Genomic DNA, 21,062 nt, shown 5'->3' with positions numbered 1-21,062 from the left:
GCCTCATTTTTCAATAAATTTATTTTCAGCATTTTCAGCACAACCTGAGGACCCCTTTCTGTCCCACCCAGTTGCAGAACATGTCAAACTTTGTGAACAAAACATGGAGAGTATAAGATACTGTCAGTGAACTGTGTATTTAGTGCCAAGCATAGAATAAAAAGCAAAAAGGGCCAGAGAGGGACAAACCAGGTCAGAGGGTAGGACAGGCAGCAGCTCCTCACGGAGGGCTGCAGAGCGGGTGAAGGGGACCTCGTTCGCTCAGTTATGTGCCCCGGGCTGTGCCAGGTGCTCACATATGTGACCTGTGTTCTCACGACTCTCCTGAATGACATGTCCATGATCCCTGCTTCACAGGTGAGAAAACAAAGTTAGATGCCATGTCTGGGTCCACACAGCTCACAGGGGCAGAGGTGGGGCCCGGCCCGGATCTCATTTAAGAAGGGGGCGGAATGTGGGCTGGGGAGTGGAGGGCTGGGAGATGGGGAGACCCGGCAGACTGCAGAGGGCATGAGATCATGGGCCTGGGGTCATACCCAGGGGTTCCAGGCCCTCGAGGACCAATCAGAGAGAGGTGGGCCAAGTTGTTCCTGGGGAGAGTGGAGCCAGGCTCCCCAAGGCCTCAGGACAGGCAGAGTCCCAGAGGGAGGGACGTTTTCCTGGGGACTTCTTTGCTCCCTTTTCCCCCTTCATAGGCCCCTTGTCCAGCTCGGAGCCATCAGGAAGGATGACTGGGTTTCCAGCCATCTCCTTCCTCAGCAGGCCAAGTCCTGGTCCTTGGGGACAGCAGCCATGGCTAGCTCAAAGGGCAACAGTGTCCTACAGCAGGTCATTTCCAGGCAGCGTGGTCGGTGCTGGTCGCGGGAGCACACAGAAGGGGCGCTCTGCCTGGAGGAGGTGTCTGTGAGCGGCCCGGGCTGTGGGCAGGGCTCGGTGGTAAAGGCGGGAGGACCTGGACGTGGTAGGAACGCCCAGCGACCGCTTTCAGGGGCCGGGAGCCCCAGCGCTCTGGGGCGGAGGGGAAGGGCACAAGGCTTATAGTAACAGGAGAGTCATCCGGCGAACAGCGGCAGCCGCCTCCCTGCGCCGCGCGCCCGGTGTCCCCGCAGCAGCTCAGACCGCAGTCTGCAGCGGGTCGGCGTGGGGCAGGGTCAGGATGAACGGACAGAGGACCCCCTTACTCCCCAGGGGGAACGGCTGCAGCTCCTCGGCCTGGAACTGGGCGGTCCCCTCTGAGACCGTGAAGGTGGCGGTGACCTGGTGGTTGAGGCAGTAGATGGTGCTGCCCAGCACAGCGCAGCGCAGCGGCACGGCGTCGGGCAGCGGCAGCGCGGCCGCGCGGCTCCAGGAGCCCGTCACCGTGTTGTAGCGCATCACCGCGGCGCCCACGCCGCGCAGCAGGTCGAAGCGGTACAGGAAGCCCCCCAGGGCCACCATGTCGCTGGAACGCCGGTGGCTGGCACTGTAGGGGCACTCATCCCACGCGTCCTTCACGGGGCTGTACCTGAGCAGGCGGTAGAAGAGGTGGCCCCCGGTGACGTAGATGTCCCCACGGCAGGCCACAGCCTCATGCGCCACAGGGAAGGTGCCCGCGGGGAGGGGCGCGCGTGAGGTCCAGGAGTCCGTGCGGGGGTCGTAGCGCTCCACGCTGTACAGGCACTCGCCCCCGATGGCATAGAGCAGCCCGTCCAGGGCCACCAGTTTGAGCTGCGCACGGGCCTGCAGCATGGGCCGCACCTGGCTCCAGACGCCGGTCAGCGGGTTGTAGCAGAAGACCTCGTTGGTGCAGACGGCCTGCGCGCCCGAGCCGCGGACGCCACCCGCCAGGAACAGGTAGTTGTGCATGGTGCAGAGGCCGCAGCCCCGCAGCGCCGCCTCCGGTGGCACCTGTGTCAGGGGCCGCCACCTGTTCTCCTGGGGGCTGAACACGTGCAGGTGCGACGGAGGAAGTGGGGGCGCCGGCCCGTGGGCAGGAGCCTCGTCGCCACGGGGGCCCCTGGGGAGCCCTGAGCGGCTCATCGGGTAGAGGCCGGGCAGCACGAGGACCCCCAGCGCGGCCTGGCCGCGGCCAGTCCGCAGGCTCAGGATTCGCTCCCTGTCAGCCCCGCTCAGCTGCCGGTACAGGCTGGAGTCCCCCAGCACGTGCAGCAGATTGTCGCTCATCACGGCGTAGGTCTCCTGGGCCAGGCCGGGCTCCCCGTGCCGCTGCGCGAAGGCCAGCACGTCCAGGCAGCTGCCCAGGTCCAGCCGCCGGTGCAGCGCTGCCGCCGCGGCCAGCTCCCGGGCCTGGGAGCTGGGCTTCCGGGGTCCCTCCACCGCCCCCCAGTTCCCCGGCCTCTGCAGAAACACCATGAGCCTGCGGGCCTCTTTCTGCCTCTCTGTGAGGATGTTCCTGCTGCCCACAGGGCCGGGCCTCTCCGCGGGCGCCTGTCCTGGGGCCGCGGAGCTCAGCTCGCGCCCAGAGCCCTCAGCTGCTGCGCACAGGCTGCGATTCCGCGGCCTGGGGACTGGCTGCGGGTCTCGCCTGGCCACGGGGGCGGGGCCGGGCTCCGTGCGCTCAGGGGGCAAGTCCCGACGCTCCTCCTGCGTTCCGTCCCGTGGGCCCGCAGGCGGGCCTGGGGTGGCAGCCCCGGCCCTGGAGCTTCTCTCTTGTGGCTGACACTCAGCCTCAGCCGGGCCGCCCGTGCCCAGCCCTGTGACCGCGCCACCAGGGGACCCATGCCCGTCCTGCGGGCTGGGGACCACCCCTTCAGGGGAAGAGCCAGTCTCTCTGTTCTCAGACAGCGCAGAAGTGCTGGGCTCTCTGGGACTCCGCAGAGCTGCCCTTGGGTCTGTCCCCTGGGGCCTCTCTTGCCTGGGGAAGGGGTGACTCCTAAGAACCATTGAAATGAGGTTTCCCCAGCTAGTTGAGGTCTGTCCCTCCTGCTTCCCCTTGCAGAGAGCCACACTGGGCTCCTGACATGTGGGCCTTGACTCACTAGTGGGGGCAGGTGCTGGGGCTGGGGCTGCACCTCCGGCTGCAGCTGGGGCCGGGGCTGGGGCCGAGGCCGGAGCTGAGGCTGCAGCTGCGGCTGGGGCTGGGGCTGGAGCTGGAGCTGAGGCCGGGGCCAGGGCTGGCACCGAGGAAGGTGCTGGGGCTGTGGCTGTGGCTGTGGCTGGGGCTGGAGCCGGAGCCGGAGCCGGGGCCGGCACCGGCACCAAGGAAGGTGCCAGAGAAGGGGCCGGGGCCGGGGCCGGGGCTGGAGCTGAGGCTGGAGCTGCGGCTGGGGCTGGGGCTGGAGCTGGAGCTGAGGCCGGGGCCAGGGCCGGAGCCGGGGCCAGGGCCGGGGCCGGCACCGGCACCAAGGAAGGTGCCAGAGAAGGGGCCGGGGCCGGGGCCGGGGCTGGAGCTGAGGCTGGAGCTGCGGCTGGGGCTGGAGCTGAGGCCGGGGCCGGGGCTGCAGCTAGAGCTGGGCCTGCGGCAGGGGCTGAGATTGCGGCAGGAGCTGCTCTGAGACTTTCATCCTTAGCAGGACCCTGGCCCACTCTGAGGGGCAAGGAGTGCGAAGGAGAGGTGTTTGGGAGCATCGAGGCTGCGGGTAAGAAGCCTCGGGGAGGATGTGCTGAGGGTGGGGGCGCTGAGGGTGAGAAGGGCTCAGGGATGTGTAGGGGGGACACGGATGAGGGACATGGGGAGGGGGCACAACTGAGCTCGTCTGCAGCTGGCTCCCCCGTGTCCAGACTGCCAGCCATCTGCCCACTGCTTGGCAGCCCCTGGGACCCTCCCCCTGCTCCACCACTGTGGCCCACCTGGTTCTCTGGCCTGCCTGACCCTGAGCCCAAGAGAAAGTGCTCTCCAGAGCCGCTCACCCCGGCCTTGCCCACAATGCAGGCCGCTGTGGTCTCCTGCCCTTGTGACAAGAGAGGACGTCCCCACTGCTGTCCCTCTGGCCGTGGGCCCACGGAGCCTGGGGCCTGGCCGAAGCTCCTGACAAGGACCTCCCTCCTCGCCCAGGGCCAGCCTTCCACAGAGACTGGGGACCCATGACGCTCCCTGGGGGCCCAGGACCCAGCCTCTGTGCTCTCACCAGCTTTGGCCCCTGGGTCCAGAGCTAAAGGTGGGGCTGCTCGGGGGCCGCTCTTCCCATGCCCTGTCTCTGAGACATCTGTCAGGGGCCCGGTCTGCACGGTGTCTGATGGGGGCAGCTCCTGGGGATCAGGGGGCCTCTGGGAGCCTGCAGAGAGGCTGCCAGCCGCATCCACAGCGTCCCACACACTCACCACAGCGCCCAGGCGTAGGGGCTCCAGCTTTGGGGGGCGGCAGGTTCTAGCTCCTGAGCTGTCATCCACCCGCCACCGCCGGCCACCTGGGCCTCTCCCCAGGAAGCCAGGTGGCCCCGCTCCTTGTTGCCAGGAGCTAGCATACTGTTCCACTGTGCGGACCTGGGCCAGGTGAGCTCGCGCCTCGTCCGGGACGCCGCCTGCCTCCACCCGCCCCCCCACCTGTTCACTCAGACTCCGGGGAGTGAAGTGTATCAGGACAGGGGCGGAGGTGCCCCCTGCTTGGCGCTTACCCAGGAGGGCCGCACCTGGCCTGAGACGCTCCCCTCCTTTACCTTGGGGGGCTTCTGGGGCGGCATCGCCATGCTGCTGTCCCAAGGCCCCTCCTCTGGCCACCTCACCTACAGTCTCGGGTGCAGGTGCGGCTATGGCGGCCAGGTCTCCACTTCCTGGGGGCTGCGGGTCCTGGGTGCCTGCTGTTGGCGAATTCCCCTGGCCGTATCCTGGAAGGTCTGGCTCCCCCTGCCCGGAGTTCTGTCCCTCGAGGCCACCACTGACCTCGGACTTTGGGGGCAGGGCCGGCCCAGCTCTGCCCGCCAGGGCCTGGGCCAGGGGGCCTGTGGACGCTGGTCCTGCCGCCTCTGGGTCCTGCCCAGAGCCAAACCAGCGCAAGGCCAGTGCGGTGGCAGCCACCACGGCCAGTGCCAGCAGGGTGAGCACGGTGCTGTCCCAGTCGTCCTCCCCGTCCCCATCCCAGCCCCAGCCGGGGCCAGCAGGCTCTGCGAGCCCCTGGATCATGGTGCCGGGCCGCAGGCCGGGAGCTGCGTGTGCCCCGCACGAGCCTGCCCTGCAGTCAGGTCTGGCTGCTGTCGGCCCAGATGGCACCACGGAGCACCCCGCCCAGCACGCGGCCCGTTAAGGTGGACTGCGCCAGGGCCGTCGCTCCGCCTGGCCTGGGACGGGGCTCTCTGAGCCTCGACCTGGCTTGGGGGCTTGTCAATCAGACCTAGCCAGAGGTATTGGGGGACAATCTACAACAGCTTCGGGAGTTCAGGGACCTCTCCAGGCCCCCCGCCCAGCCCCTGCACTCCTCTCGGGAGTGGCAAATAGCACTGTCCCTCAATGCTTTCCTGCATCCCAGCCCACGGCTCTTGCCTGAGAGACCCTCACACCCCCAAACTCCTCCCACTCCCCAATGTCCCCCCTCCGAGCCGGGGTCCGGCCTCGGGGGCCCTGGCAGGAAGAGTCAGCCACAGGGAGATGTGATCTGGGGCCTGAGCAACACGATGCAGCCTGATACAGTTACCGGAAACTGGAGAGGACGCCGCGGAGGGGGCGGGGGGCGGGGTGCACGCGGCTGTGGTGCCAAGCCCACGGCGGGGCTCAGACCCAGGAGGGAGGCCATGGAGGGCATGGGCCTGGCACCGAGCCCTGCCCAGCACAGAGATGGGCTGCTTGGCAGCGCGACCTCCGTCACTCCCGCGGTGAAGTGGGGCCTCGCGCTGCTCGGGACTTCCTCCCACCTGAGTTCAGCAGAGACAGGACAGTTTTCAACAGCAACTTTCTAAGCTATCAGGAGGAAAAAATGAATGGAATAAAGAAAACCCAAAAGTTATCGTTCCCTTTTTATAGGCCTGTCTTATTACAACCCACCTCACCCTTCTAGAGCCTCCTGGGCCTCCTCTGCCACCCTGGACTGTCTCGGCTGCCCAGATGCTGCTCTCGCCAGGCCCCTGGGGAGCCCTGAGCCCAGACCCATTGCGCACGCCTGCCAGCCAGCCCCGGCACCCTTCAGAAACCTCTGGCCCTGTGTGTCTCATCTTGGTCCCCAACCTTCCCTCACCCCAGCCTCATCACTCCAGCCCACCCTCCACACGGGGGCCCAGGCCCCTTGCAGGCCGGCACGCCGATGCCTCTGCTGGGCAGGCACCTGGCTGCCCCTCTGTGCATGGCTTCTCTGGAGGAGCCTTGTCCCTCCCATCTGTGTCTCACTTAAGCTTATCTCAGGAGTGAGTCTTGGGACAGGTGCCAGGTGAGGTCTAGACATGAAAAAGAGCCTGGAGTCCCTGGAACAAAGCAGCACCCCACCCCCAAACATGTGTTCGTTCTTTCTGCTGGGACACAGGACTTCCCTGACTCAAGCAGCAAGGTGATGGCCAAGGAGTGTCCCTGGCACCCAGCCTGGGCTCTGCTGAGCTTCAGGTATCTCCCCCATCTGGTCACCTCTTAGCACCCCGAGCATATTAGATGACAGAGGGTGGAAGGTGGGCCCATGTTTTAAGGTGGACCTCGAGTTGGGGGCGGGCGTTTTGGACACAGCCCTTATTCTCCGTCGCCGTCGCAGGCTTTGCCTCTTGGTTAAGTTTGGGGTCCAAAGACCTTGAGAGGATGATGACATCCCCACCTGCTCCCCTTTATAGGCCACGGAGAATCCCATCGGGCATCACCACCCAGCTTCTGAGGGCCCTTGTCATCAATCTGAGCCCCAGGCTGCTGCAGAGAACGGGAGATACGTCCACCAAGTGATACCTTCAACGACAGTGGGGAGAACCGAGCTCACACTCATCCAAGGACATGTGTGTTCTGTATAGGTATAAACAGATCTAGAATAATATTTAAGGCTTAGAAAGTATAAATCCCAAATTTAATAATTATACCCAACACGGAATACTTCATAAAGAATTCATCTGACGTGGGAAGATTTTTGCAAAAAAAAAAAAAAAAAAAAAAATTAAAAAGGAGAAACAAAATATAATTTATAGAGGAAAAATTAAAACATGTAAACATTCAACAATATGGGAATGATGAAGAAAACGTGCACATCACTTGAAAATGTGATAGTGACAAACTCATTTAAATAATGACTGATAATGTGGCTGTGAAGTTTAATACAAATATGAAGGGGGAGTCTCCTAATAGGAGAGGCGTACAGAAAAAAAAAACATTAAATAATGACAAAGTACAGAAAGGAACAGGAAGAAAGAAAGTATAATAGAAGTCGCCTCTTATTCCAAAGGGGAGAACATCTAAATTCTGTCTAAACACTGTGTAAATCTTGAATCAGTTGCTATATTCCGTTCAAATGGAAGTTAAAATGTTTCTTATTCTAAGTTGTTATAGACATTTGCCACATTCGGGGATCGGATAACTTAATGTGACAACAAGACAGCTGATGAAAGACAATTCAGAGGTTCAGAGGACCCAAAGCGTCTCAAGCAGGAAGAGAAAGAAGCCGGGGCCAGCATCCGGCAGGTAAAGCCGCAGCAAGCGCCGCGGTCGGGAGGTCGCCGGGGCAGCCGGGAGGACAGGTTAGCCACAGGGAATGGCAGCCTTGCGGTCGGCTTCTCAGAGACAGAAAGATGGAGGCCAGAGGACAGTGCAATGAAATTTCCAAATTGCTGAGACAAAATAACTATCAATCTAAGATTCTAGGCTTAAAAGATACAGCTTTTAAGAATGAGTGCAAAATGGAAAAAATGTTTCAGACGAATAGTCTTCTTGAAAAGAAATTCTAAACTCTCTATTTGTCCAGGCATAAAGAATATCGGAGCAGATGAAAGGACCGAGGATGCCAGAAGGGCAGAAGGCCAGCAACAACGCAGGGTGGGAGCACAGCGCCGAAGCTAGACAGAGGTTACCTTGGAGGTTGACGCCGCAGAGCAGGAGTCGGGGCCTGCGGGTGTCTTCGTCACGCAGTGCGAAAACGGCAGACCCAATGGAAGCAGCGGACTGACTTTTCTTGGTCAGTCTAGCTAAGTGTTTGTCAAGAACAAAAGGAAAAAGACAGACAACTAAAATCAGAAACAAAAGTGGGACATCACTACTGACCTTACGGAAAGAGAAGGATTGTCAGAGAACACGGAGAACAATTACACCTCAACCAATCAGGGAACCTAGATCAAATGGAAAAATTCCTGGAAACATGCAAACTGCCAAAAAAGACTCAGAAGGAATAGGAAATCTTAACAGACCTATAACGATGGAGTGATTGTGTCAGAATCACCCCCCCCCCCCGAGAGAAAACCCGGGGCCAGCTGGCGTCACTGGTGGACGTCATCCACATTTAAAGAAGAGCTAACACCGCCCTTCTCCAACTTGTTCCAAAGATCGAAGAAGCAAGAACATTTTCTAATTTATTCTGTAAGGCCAGCATTCCCCCGATACCGAAGCCAAATAAATACATCACAAGAAAAAAAAATTTACAACCAGTATCCCTCATGAACATAGATGCAAAAATCCTCAACAAACTCAACAGCTTATTAAAAGTATTAGACACCATGGCCAAATGGGATTTATCCCAGGAAAGCGGGGGCGGCTCAACATAGGCAAATCACTTAATGTAACACATCGATTAGAATACATTAATTTTTCGACTACATTAATGTACTAGAGTACATTAACAGGAGGAAGGGAGAAAAGCACGTGATCATGCCAATTGACTCAGAAAGTACACTTGACAAAAATCTGATGCCCTTTCGTGATGAAAATGCTCGTAAAACCAAGAATCGAAGGGGATTATTGCAACATTATAAAGGGCATTTTTTAGAAACCTGCAGCTAAAATCATATTTAATGGTGAAAGACTGAGAATATGCCTCCCCCAAAATCAGGAACAAAGGAAGAATGCCAGCTTTTGCTGCTGCTGGAGCACCGCGCTGGAGGTTCTGGCCAGAGCTACCAGTGAAGAAAAAGAAAAGAAAAGGGAAAACTATCTCGCTTCACAGATGACATGACCTTATACCCAGAAAATCCTACAGAATCAACAAGAAAGCAACTTGAGCTAATGAACAATTTTAGCAAAATTGCAAAATATAAGATCAACACACAAAAATCAGTTGTGTTTCTATACATAAGCAACAAACAATTTGAAAAGGAAATAGGAAACCAATTCCATTTACAATATTATTTAAAAGAATTAAATACTTGGGAATAAATCTAACCAAGGAAGTGAAAAACATGTATGCTGAAAACAACGAAACGCTGCTGAAAGAAATTAAAGAAGCTCTAAATTAAGGGGAAGAAACCGTGTTCGTGGACTGCGAGACAGAATCATTACAACGCCAGCGCTATCCCAGCGATCTACGAATTCTATGTGACATCTCTAAGAAGCCTGATGGCCATTTTTTGCTGAAATGGCAAAGCCCAGCCTCGAATTTATATGAACTTGAAAGAGGCCATGAATAGCCAAAACAATCCCGAAAAAGAAAAACATTAGAAGACACATGTCCTGATTTCCAAACTTACTACAAAGCTGCAGTATTCAAAGCGTGTGGTACTGGCGTTTGGGATAGACATATAGACCAACAGAATAGAACTGGAAGCCCAGAAATAAACACTTGCATCTACAGCCAATTGATTTTGACAGGGTGCCAAGACCATTCAATGGAGAATAACAGTCTCATCAATAAAAGGTGCTGGGATATCTGGATAGCCATGTGCAAAAGAATGATGTTGGACCCCTACCTCACACTATGTACAAAAATTAAATGGATCAATGAACTAAATATGAGCTAAAACCATAAAACTCTTAAAATAAAGCATAGGAGTAAATATTTATGATCTTGAATTTGGCAATGAATTCTTAGATATAATGCCAATAAAAACGAACAACAAAAGAAAAACTAAATAAATTAGACTTCGACAAAAAGTAAAACTTTTGTCCACCAAAGGACATTATCAAGAAAGTAACAACTTACAGAATGGGATAAAATATTTTCAAATGACAGATCTGATAAGGGTCTAGTATCCAGAATGTATAAAGAACTCTTGTAGCTCAACTACAAGAAGACAAACGACCATATTTTTAATGGGCAAAGGACTTGAATAGGTATTTCTCCAAAGAAGATGTATAAATGACCAGTAAGCACATAAAAAGACATTCAACATCATCAGTTATTAGGGAAATGCAAATCAAAACCCCAGCAAGGTACCACATCACATCCTCTAAGATGGCTGTAAATGAAAGTGCTGGCAAGGATGTGGAAAAACTAGAACTCTCGTATAGTGCTGGTGGGGATGGCAAATGGAAAACCACTTGCAGGTATTCATAAAGCTAGACGTGGAATTGTCCTATGACCCGTATACACCTAAAGTAATTAAAAACAGGTTCTCAGACATGTACATGTCCACTCAGGTTCAGAACAGCACAATTCACAATAGCCAAGAGGAGAAAACAGACCCAAGTCCATCGACAGCTGGAGAAACAAACCGCGGCAGGTGCGCACGCTGGACCAGACAGAGAAAGGAAGGGAACCCTGACAACCGCCACATCTGTCAGCCTCGAACGCGTTATGCTGAGTGCAGTCGGCCAGACGCAGAAGGCCCGACGGTGTGATTTCACTTACACGAGGCACCCAGAGGAGTCACAGTCGGGGAGACAGGTGGTAGATAGGAGGTTCCTGGGCGGAGAGAGCAGGAGTCCTGCTTAATGGTACAGACTTTACGTTGGGGATGATGGAAATGTTTGGGGCACAGAGAGCCAAGGTGAATGTATTTAATGCCACTGCACTGTATCCCTACGGAGAGCTTAAATGATGAACATTATCAGACGGTCCCCAAGCTGTCATTATTCTGCAACGCAGGCCAGTTGTAAGGCACCATGTAAGGTCCCAGCAGCATGGGTGACCCGGAGCACTCATCGCATTTTACCCTCGGAGGTTCCCCAAAGAGGAACTAGGTATATCTTGTTTCTGCAAGTAACAAGAAACGAATGAGTCAAAGACTTTCCAGGCCCAGAAATAGCCCTCAGGAGTACGCGGGTCCTGGTGACAGGGTGCCAGGGTCGGTGGCAGCCCGGCTGTCTCTGGCAGACTGGCTCCGCCCAGCTGAGTCTGTCCTCGGCTAGGCCACCTAGGGAACATCCAGACTCACATCTCAGCCATTTAGAAGTTCCATTAAGAATCGCCAGGCCAGTCGACATCAACAACCAATATCTAATAAATAAGTCAAGAAATAACGGTTTGTTGGAAAAAAAAAAAAAAAAAAGAGGCATCAGTGGGTTATTTAGAAGTGTTTAGTACCAGAGTGGGTGGAGGAGGCTGCCTCCACTGGTACTGATGACTGTGGAGGGCAAGTAGAAGTCAGACAGAACATATGATTTGTTTTAAAATTTGTGGAAAAATAAGAACAAAGTAAACCAAAAGAAATTAAATACTTGCCAAACATTACAAAAATTTCACTGATGATAAACAAATACTAACAGACGAACTAGCAGTAACGTGCGGGCGCGGGGCGGGGGAGGAGGGGGCGGTGCTGCAGAGCGCCCTCTGGTGGTGCTTGCTGTGCACAGTCCTAACTCGCCTCAAGTTTGCAGAAACGGAGCTCAAATGCACTTAGCGTGAACCGATGTAAAATTTTAAGTAGCTAGTTTAAAAGTGGATTACAACTTATATCCATCAAAGATGTATATCCATTAATGGCTCAAGGCACATCTGTGATTCATTTGTGACACCCCACTGCACCTCATCTCAGTGGCTGATGTTTTCTGCTATAATCAGTGAAAATGTATTAATTAAAGCTACGTTAACAGTGTGGATGACTGTCAGCAGCATAATGTTGATTTGCTGTCACATGGCAGGAATGTAAAATGGTTCAACCACTCTGAAAAGTTTGGCAGTTTCTTTAAAAAGCCAAACATACACTTACTGTCCGCCCCGCAGTGGCGCCGGGCACTTATCCCAGGAGAATGAAAGCTTCGCCCACACAAACACCTACCTGGTCAGGATGTTCATAGCAACTTTTAATGCCAAAGCTATTTTTAAATCAATAATATTCTTAATAAGAATTTTGTGTATCAAAAACTACAGATATAACTAAATCCTATTTAGGGGGAAACCATGACCATAGCTCTAAATGTCCTTATAATTAGATAAAGAAGACTGAGAAATAAGTCAGCTAAGCCTAGGTTCCTAAGAAAGCAAAGCTGTGGCTAAGTCTCATGAGCACCGGTGAGCAGGGGCCGGACCCCAGGCAGCAGGCTGGCGAGGGACACCCCAGCCAGGTGCGAGTGCCACCACTGGCCCGGAACACACTGTCCCTTCTCATGGCACCGGCCTCCAAGAGGCCAGGCCAGCTCATTACTTCTAGATCCTGTCTTCCAGAGGAGGAGGAGGGAAGAATTCCGCCAACTGAAGATCTCCCCATGGAGCATGAGTTGCCTGCACTTCCAGGCTGACTGAGGTGAGGAGCAAGGCGTAAGTGGCCAGTCACCACAGGAAGTGGCTGACCCGTGGCCCTAGAGGTAGACCAGGCTACAAAGACCTAAAATGGGCCTAAGGGTGTCTGATACACGAGCAAAGCATTTTTTGAAGTATCTAAAAGAAAGGAAGAATAATTAAAAGCAGAAAATAAACAGAAAGCAACAATAAATGCTTTTATATTTCAGAACCTACAGATAAATCGCTGAACATGAGAAATTAGGGCAATCACCCCTTTTCCAGATTTCCTATGCTTAACAGGTGGTCTTTCAAATATATCGGTCGAGAAGCCGTGCGTGCACCTGTGGGGCTGCTTTCCCTTCACAGCTTCTTCTCGCTCCGCTCATCCAGGCCCAATGAGCACCTGCCACCCATTCACATCTAGTGTGAAGATGATTTCTTTTATTCTTTAAATTGCAGTTTCTAATTTTACGATGTTCTTCCCTCTTCCCTCCAGGTGTTAGTTGCAGGTGTTATTTTTGCTGCTCTGTTTTCTTGCTTTTTAATTTGGAAACTCTCCAAGCTTTTCTATTCCACCGCTGCTGGATTTCCTTTCCTTGCTCTTTAATTCGACACTTATGACTCTACTCTTGGTTATAAACAAGATCCCCTCTGCGAGACAAAACCTCCAGACTCCCAGTCCCCTCCTCTCCTCTCCCTTTTTCCTCACCCCTATGAGAAGTCTGGGGCACCTGGGTTTTGCTGAAATAGTTTAATCTTCACTGGAATCCGGGGGCGGGGAGAGAGAGAGAGAGAGCAGATTCTTTAGAGTGAGTCTTTCCCCCATCTTGGGGTCCGCCTCTGCTGGCTGTTTGTTCTCATCTTCTCTTAGTATCTTCCTCACAGCGGGACCTGCATGCTCTGCTCTCTGACCCCCTTGCACATCCCAACACCACTCTTTGCTCAGACAGGTGGAGGCTGCTTTGAGCAGTGATTTTAAAATACTCAAATTCAGTAAAATATTTCACACATGCAATAAAGTTTGCCCCAGTCAAACAAAAATATCATGCCTTACAGTTTGCCCTATTTCAATATTTTTAATTTCAAACACAAATAAAAACTGAGGTGCAATAACTCAGGTTGTTTCTTCCTTGTCATAGTCACTCTGGTGTCATCGCTCGTCAGACCTACTGCTTGAAGGGAGAAGCTTGTGTCGCCGCAGGGAGTGGACACGGGCAGCCTACAAACATTTAAAAGTCTGAACCTGCCAACTGAAACTGAAGTCCTCAGAATTATCTTCCACACGGAATACGCTGCTTACTGGAGGGTAAGTAATAGACATTGCTCATGGAAACTTACACATATGCTACTAAAACAGAGCAGCAACCAATATTGTTTAAAACTTGATCAAGAAAAGATTTGAGTGGAGTTTTTTACCTCTGACCTTTAGAATTGCTGGGCTCATGAGGATAACAGAAAGCAGATCAACTTCAGCGCACTGAGTAGTGTTTGAAAATTCTCTACAGAAGATGCCCTCGCTTTGGGCTGCCCCGTTTCAGCCCGTGGAAGCCCCAGACAAGTGGCTTCCAGTGATCCGCCTTGGTCTTCACGGCACAACTGGCACACTGGCTGAGCTCACTTGGCGAAGGCCAGGAATTCCTACCAGTCCACTGGACACTCCCCGTGGTCCCAACTCTTCTCTGAGCAGGCAGCGGAGTGGCGGAGCTGGGCAGAGTGGACCCATTCTTTCAGTTTACTTGACTATTCTTTTTTTCTAATGTTTGTAAGACAAATATTGTTTATTTAAAATGTTTCTTCATTAATAACAAAGTAGTTTTAAGGCTGTTTCCCTCTGCACTCAGCTTTAGCTATGTCCTAGTGGTCCCCAAACTTTTTGACACCAGGGACCAGTGCTCCTATGAAAATCTAATGCCTGATGATCTGAGGTAGAGCCAAGGTGATGATGCCAGCGTTAGGAAGCGGGCGTGAACACAGATGAAGCTTCACTCACCCACCTGCCGCTCACCTCCTGAAGGGCCAGGGCCAGTACCAGACTGTGGCCCCAGGTTCGAGAACCCCTGTATAGAAGTGGGTATGAAGGCATCTACCTCTGCAATGCTGGATATACATTTTGAAACTTCACATTGGAGTTTCTTTGATCCAGGAGTTTTTAAAAGAGATTTCGTTAATTTTTAGGTATTTACATTAGTTTCGTTTTTAAACAATTTCGTTTGCTTAGAATTGTTTCGAATTATGATCCAATTATATCGCATTAAACCTCTTTATTCAACTTGTGTGGGCTGTGTGTGTGTGTGTGTGTGTGGCCCAGTACCTGATTATTTTTTGCAAATATTCCATGAGCTTAAATAGATGCAAAGTTCTCTCTATAATCATATATTGAATTTGCTGTTTGTATTATTCGAACAGCAGTGTATTCGAACAAGTGCATTCATTCTCACAATCGCTTTTTGTCTACAAATTCGTCTATTTCTGGAGTGGGAGTATTGAAGCCTGGAGAAAGGTAAGGCCAGCGTTTCGCGTTCGGGTCCGCGGCCCAGTCCGGCCCGGTCTGTGGCCCAGTCAGCAGGACGCCTGCCAAAACCTGGCTCCACCCAGGACAGCTGGGCGGGGGCGGAGCCAGGGGGCAGCCAGTCCGGTTGCCAGGAGGCAGGAACCAGACACAATGGGGTCCGGGAGTTGGGGCGGGCGGGGCAAAAATCCAGGCACCCCAACCTTGCCATCTCGGCCGGGAGTCACAGGAGCAGGTTAGCGCTTCAACTCTGGGCCCCCATGCGACTTCCTCGCCATGGTATCCTCGCCTGATGCCCCTAAAATATCCTGGACCCCTAGAACCTCGGGGAATTCTCTTCCCGCAGGATTGAGTTCCAACTTGGCACGCGCGCATACCCCCTTACCGAACTCATTTTGGGGGTGGGGGGACGGGGAACGGTAGCTGACCTCCCAGCTGGGTGCTGGGTCCCTGCCCCAAGCCCCTCACAGAGCGGAAAGTGCTGCCGTTTGTTGCCCTGGCTCCTGGGATACCGGCTGGGCCCCGCCCCAGACTCTGGCTGAGCTGGAAGGGGCCGGGATGTGTGTCCCCCGCCAGTCCGGGATGGAGGGGCCGGGGTCGCCACCTTCTGTCCGCAGGTGCTGCAGACCGTAGCGCACCGACAGCGCTATGGGCTTGGACGTCTGGGTCGGCCCTTGGCGGCCGCACCGGCCCCGCGGCCCTATCGCGGCGCTCTACAGAGGCCCGGGCCCCAAATACAAGCTGCCCCCCAACACCGGTACTAGCGGCGCGCGCAGGCCTGTGCGGGTGGGGGTGGGGAGGTCTGTGCTGGGAGCGGGGTGCTGCACGCCGGGGTGGAGAGCAGGCCTGTTCTGGGGGAGCCGCGGGGTTGTGCCCGGGGCGAGAGCGCCCAGCCCCGAGGTGATGACAGGACGCCCCACAGGCTACATCCTGCACGACCCGTCGCGGCCCCGCGCCCCCGCCTACACCTTCGGCTTGCGCCTCCCCACGCAGCAGACGGCGTGCGGCCCGGGGCCGGGCCACCTGGTGCCGGCTCGCATGACGGTGCGCGGCCCCGACGGCACCCCCGCCTATTCCATCTACGGCCGCCCGCGCCAAGCAGCGCCCTGCCTCACTCCCGGACCGGGTCAGGACCCCTGGGACCCCCGGCTTCTCCAACGCCAAGCCGCTACCCGGGAAACCCCCCACCAGAGCCCCGACTCCCCCTCGGGCACCCTAACGCTCCAAATCCAGCACCCCACATCGGGGTCTCAAAAGAACTCCAAGCCCCCCGCCCCAGGCTTCGACAAATCGCGGCTCGGTTTTTCCCTAATCCCAGAACCCCAGCCCGCTTCCGACCCACACCCCCGGTCCGGCCCACAGGCAGGTACTTCCCGGAGCGGGCGGGGAACGCGACGTACCCCAGCGCACCTCGGCACACCATCGCCCCCCGAAACTGGGGCATCCCCACAGATCCGCAGACCCCAGGTGAGACCAGAAAGCCCGTTCCAGCCCGGAGGCTCTTCCCACCCCGGACCGGGAACCGCTCTGCAGGCGCTGGGACGACCCAGCACTCGAAGAGGCGGGGAGACCCGGGTGGGTCCGCGAACACACCCCCACAGACCCCGCCCCTTGCTGGCTCCTTCCCAGGCCCCGGTACCTACTCGGTGCCCTCGCTCCTGGGCCCACGGGTCATCGGTAAAGTCTCGGCCCCAACTTACTCCATCTACGGCCGCCACGCCGTGGGCAGCTTCTTCGAGGACCTCAGCAAGGTGCGGAGGGAGCGGGCTGCCGGGCACAGCGCAGCGAGGGGTCGACCGGGAGGACCGCAGCGGAAGCGAAGGGGGTGGGAACTCACGGGCAGTGGGGAACAGAGGCCGGTCCCAGCGCCCCTTCCGCCTTCCTGCAGACCCCGGGTCCCTGCGCCTACCACGTGGTGAACCCTGGGATCTACAAGTCTCGGGCCCCTCAATTCACGATGCTGGCGCGGACTCCACTCCCTCAAAACAACACCCTGAATCCCGGGCCCGCAGCCTACAACGTGGACCAGGTGATCTGGAGTTCCGGGTCAAGGGTCAGAGGCGGGAGAGAAGGGTCCGGGTCCGGGGCTGAGGGTCTGAGGTCTGGGGTCTGGGGCCAGGCTCTCTGGGGGGGATGGAAGTCTCGACGCGGAGGCGCCCGGCCGGCTGCGCTAAGTCGGCGACGTCTCCTGGGTCCGCAGCACCGGAAGCCTCGCGGCTGGAGCTTCGGAATCCGGCACTCGGACTATCTGGCCCTGAACATGACGGACGCTGTTGACTAATCAGCCGGCTGGCGCGGCCCTAAAAGTGTTTCCTTAAAGATCCCAGAGTCAGTCACGAGTCTGCCTCTCTGTGCGCGCGCAGCGGGAACAAAGTCTGGAAGGGTGCGCCTGTCAAGTCGCGCGAGCTTTTGTGATTGGCCGGGCCAAAAGCACGAACGCGTAGCCCCGCCTCCCCGAGGCGGCGATTGGTCCAGATTTCCGCTTGCCCGAAGCCCCGCCCACCTGCCGTCGTGGGTCTGTCCCTTCCCTTTTTTGCGGTCCCCACCCTGTGGCCACGAACACAACAAGACAGAAGCAGGTTGGGATCCGTAGCAGGTCGAGCGAAGCCGCTGTGCGCGACAGGTACAGGCCGGGGTCAAATTATGAGGCTAAGAAGTGGGAGCCAGGCACGGAGACACGCACACCGCTAGCACACACAGGGGACGGGAAGTGAGGGACGGACGTGAGGAAAGGGAACTGGGTGGGGTCAAATGCACCTGGTCGCACAGACGGGCACAGGGCGGCGGCAGGTTCCAGGTGTTCCTCGCACCCCGCAGGCCCGGAGCCATGGCAGCTCCAGCGACCCCGGGATCCCCGGCACCCACCCCAGCTGCACCTGGCAAGCTCTCGCAGGGCGCGCCCCGGGGCCCTCCTGGTCCCCCGCCAGAGCCCAAGCAGCTCCCGGAGCTGATTCGCCTGAAGCGAGACGGGGGCCGCCTGAGCGAGGGGGACATTAGGGGCTTCGTGAGCGCTGTGGTGAATGGGAGTGCACAGGGTACGCAAATAGGTACGTGAGCGACCCCTGGGCACCCGAGTCCGATTCAGAGACTGCCTGCCATGAGAACACCATATGGCCCCACCACTGCCACTGACCCCAGGAAGACCCATCGCTGTGGGAACGCCCCCTCATGTTGTCTACACCACCGTCCCCCTTACTTAGGGGCCATGCTCATGGCCATCAGACTTCGAGGCATGGATCTGGAGGAAACTGTGGCGCTGACCCAGGCCATGGCCAAGTCTGGGCAGCAACTGGAGTGGCCGGAGGCCTGGCACCAGCAACTCGTGGACAAACATTCCACAGGGGGAGTGGGTGACAAGGTCAGCCTGGTCCTGGCACCTGCCCTGGCTGCCTGTGGCTGCAAGGTTAGAAGATGCTTCCTTGGGAGACCAGAAACCTCTAACAGCCCAGACAGAGCTCCAAGACAGAACCCAGCTTCTTGCTCCCCAGGACAGAACAAGTCTCCCTCCTCACAGCCCCCAATAACAGGACCAAGTTATCGAGCACCCACTCCTCATTTGGTACCCCAGAAAGGACTCCCAAGGGAAGAGCTGGGTACTCTTCTCCCTTGGTCCCCCAGACTTGTGCACCCCCATCCAAAGCAAGGCTGTTTTCCTTTCTCCACTAGCTGGACCCCCTCTCCATCCTCTCAGTAAACTTAACTCCAGCTGAAACCCTAACCTGGAAGGGGACAGAGATGTAGGGGTGGTGGGAACAGCCATGCAGTTATCCTCAGCATCCCTGCCCAGCAGGTACCAATGATCAGCGGACGTGGTCTAGGGCACACAGGAGGAACTTTGGACAAACTTGAGTCTATTCCTGGATTCACTGTTATCCAGAGCCCAGAACAGGTACCAGGGGACCACTGGGTTATTGATGGAAACATTAACCAGAATCTCTGAATTATCCCTGATGGGTTATTAATCAGGGTCACTAATGGGGTCATTGATGAATGGAGTCCTGATGAAGGGGTATTTGGCCAGATGCAAGGTCTGCTGGAGCAAGTTGGCTGCTGTATTGTGGGTCAGAGCAAGAAGCTGGCTCCTGCAGATGGAATCCTGTACGAAGCCAGAGATGTGACAGCCACCGTTGACAGCCTGCCACTCATCACAGGTGACCTGACCCAATTCCAGGGTCCACCTTCTGCATGTTGGACTCCTGACCTCCCATTGCAGTCAGGGTCTTCTCATCAGGTGACTGTGGAACCTCCCCCAGCCCCAAGAGTAGTGTCCCCTCATCACAGGATGACTAACCCAAGAGAGTGACCAGGCTGGCACACAACATACCAGGCCCTGTCTACATCATCATAGGGACGTGACCCTCTAAACCTTGAATCTTTGGGGAGCACCAGGCTCTCCTTTATGTCTAGCCCCTCGTCACCCCCCTCCCCACCCCAAAGCTTCTATCCTCAGTAAGAAGGTGGTGGAGAACCTGTCCGCTTTGGTCATGGACGTGAAGTTCGGAGAGGCCGCAGTCTTCCCTAGCCAGGCAGAGGCCAGGGAGCTGGCGAGAGCACTGGTGAGCAGCAGCGCCAGACGGGGCTGTGTGGCCTCTCTGTGGGGTCCCTTGTGGCCGAGGCCTCCCTGTTGAGGCAGGTCTGCCCCTCCAGGACCAACCTCCCCTTCAGTCAGGCAGCCTGCTCCACTACGCAGCCCTTTTACCTTGGCCTCTGCCAGGACCTCGTCTCCCCCTGGCAATCCTGACCTCATTGAGCAAGGCTGACCTGGCTCTGCCCCAGGCTTCCATCCACCCTCTACTGCTAACAGACACACCGCCTGCTTCAGGTCTCCCTCACCTCCACTCAAAGCCTCCTGTGACCCCTTCACTCGTGGGCAACCAAGTGTACAGCCCTGGCTAAACTTGGACGACACGGTGGGTTACAAGAGGCTCTGCGGGAGGCAGGGAAGGGGCCACACTGAATCGTTTTCCACAGGTCGGTGTAGGGGCAGGCCTAGGGCTTCGGGTTGCTGCCGCTCTGACGGCTATGGACAACCCCCTGGGTCGCAGCGTGGGCCACACCCTGGAGGTGGAAGAGGCGCTGCTTTGCATGGACGGTGAGGGGCCACCGGACCTGCGGGACCTGGTCACTAAGCTTGGTGAGTTGACAAGTGTGAGGTGTCGGGCCCGGGGCCCGCTCCCGCTGCACTTAAGCTCCGACCTGCCGGCAGGTGGCGCCCTCCTCTGGCTCAGCGGACAAGTGGAGACCCAGGCCGAGGGCGCTGCCCGGGTGGCTGCGACGCTGGACCACGGCTCAGCCCGGGGCCGCTTCGAGCGAATGCTAGCGATGCAGGGCGTGGACCCAGGCCTGGCTCGAGCCCTATGCTCCGGGACCCCCGCGCAGCGCCACCAGCTGCTGCCCGGCGCCCGAAAGCAAGAGGAACTGCTCGCGCCCGCGGACGGTGAGCAGCCGCAGACCTGCGACCCTACCGCCAGCCCCATTCCCCGTCCAGGTCCCTCCCCTTCCTGAGCCCCGGGCCCTGCCCCAGCGCCAGCCCCGCCCAGCGCCCTCTTCCTGCAGGCACCGTGGAACAAGTCCGGGCATTGCCTCTGGCGCGCGTGCTGCACGAGCTCGGGGCCGGGCGCAATCGCGCGGGAGAGTCGCTCCGGCCAGGGGTGGGCGCCGAGCTGCTGGTCAGCGTGGGCCAGAGACTGCGCCGCGGTGAGCACCGACCCCAGCCCCTCTTCGCCCCCGCTGGCCACCCTGCCTGCTGGCCTCCTCCCCCGCTGACCGCCCGTCCGGCCGCCCGCAGGGACGCCGTGGCTCCGGGTGCACCTGGACGCGCCCGCGCTCAGCGACCCGCAGCGCTGCGCCCTGCAGGGGGCGCTTGTGCTCTCCGACCGCGCGCCCTTCGCCGCCCCCTCGCCCTTCGCTGAGCTCATCTTGCCGCCGACCCACACTCAGCAATAAAGCCCGAGAGCTGCAAAGCCGTGTCCGTGTCTGTCGCGCCGGCAGTCAGAAGCGGAAGGGCGGGAAGCGATGGTCGGCGAGGGGTGGGGCGCCCGACGCGTGACCTCTGCTGGGCCCCGCCTCCCTGGCGCGCACGCCCGGTTCCAAGCCCAATGGCGCACGCGCGGCGCCGTTGACGCAAGCGCACAGGCG

General features: G+C 57.0%; 3 protein-coding genes across 12 annotated transcripts; 2 read left to right on the top strand and 1 right to left on the bottom strand.

Moving 5' to 3' along the window:
• Positions 1–5: 5 nt before the first annotated feature.
• Positions 6–14,910, bottom strand: KLHDC7B (kelch domain containing 7B). Its single transcript, XM_036237790.1, has one exon. It carries the CDS (start codon positions 5,056–5,058, stop codon positions 1,114–1,116), a length of 3,945 nt encoding a protein of 1,314 aa, XP_036093683.1. The 5' UTR covers positions 5,059–14,910; the 3' UTR covers positions 6–1,113.
• ODF3B (outer dense fiber of sperm tails 3B) lies at positions 14,907–17,256 on the top strand. 5 transcript variants are annotated; one of them, XM_036237800.1, is made up of 6 exons: positions 14,907–15,681; positions 15,847–16,050; positions 16,287–16,391; positions 16,554–16,675; positions 16,813–16,977; positions 17,125–17,256. In XM_036237800.1, exons 1-6 carry the CDS (start codon positions 15,573–15,575, stop codon positions 17,203–17,205), a joined length of 786 nt encoding a protein of 261 aa, XP_036093693.1. In that variant the 5' UTR covers positions 14,907–15,572; the 3' UTR covers positions 17,206–17,256. The 5 variants fall into 5 exon arrangements, with proteins under 5 accessions (XP_036093693.1, XP_036093690.1, XP_036093691.1 ...); XM_036237799.1 differs by having other exon boundaries at positions 14,916–15,681; positions 16,813–16,953; XM_036237798.1 differs by having other exon boundaries at positions 14,914–15,681; positions 16,287–16,675; positions 16,813–16,953.
• A 159-nt stretch (positions 17,257–17,415) lies between these two features.
• On the top strand, positions 17,416–20,961 carry LOC107500260 (thymidine phosphorylase). Of its 6 annotated transcripts, XM_016125314.2 has the most exons (10): positions 17,418–17,547; positions 17,742–17,971; positions 18,125–18,327; positions 18,715–18,813; positions 18,946–19,075; positions 19,362–19,480; positions 19,896–20,058; positions 20,131–20,361; positions 20,481–20,621; positions 20,713–20,950. In XM_016125314.2, exons 2-10 carry the CDS (start codon positions 17,752–17,754, stop codon positions 20,868–20,870), a joined length of 1,464 nt encoding a protein of 487 aa, XP_015980800.2. In that variant the 5' UTR covers positions 17,418–17,547; positions 17,742–17,751; the 3' UTR covers positions 20,871–20,950. The 6 variants fall into 6 exon arrangements, with proteins under 6 accessions (XP_036093686.1, XP_015980798.2, XP_036093685.1 ...); XM_016125312.2 differs by having other exon boundaries at positions 17,417–17,547; positions 19,896–20,361; positions 20,713–20,961; XM_036237794.1 differs by having other exon boundaries at positions 20,481–20,907.
• The last annotated feature ends 101 nt before the right edge of the window (positions 20,962–21,062 follow it).

The sequence above is a fragment of the Rousettus aegyptiacus genome, unplaced genomic scaffold (genome assembly GCF_014176215.1).
Source record: "Rousettus aegyptiacus isolate mRouAeg1 unplaced genomic scaffold, mRouAeg1.p scaffold_m13_p_2, whole genome shotgun sequence".
NCBI classification, from domain to species: domain Eukaryota; kingdom Metazoa; phylum Chordata; class Mammalia; order Chiroptera; family Pteropodidae; genus Rousettus; species Rousettus aegyptiacus.
This window is presented reverse-complemented; position numbering and strand designations above follow the sequence as displayed.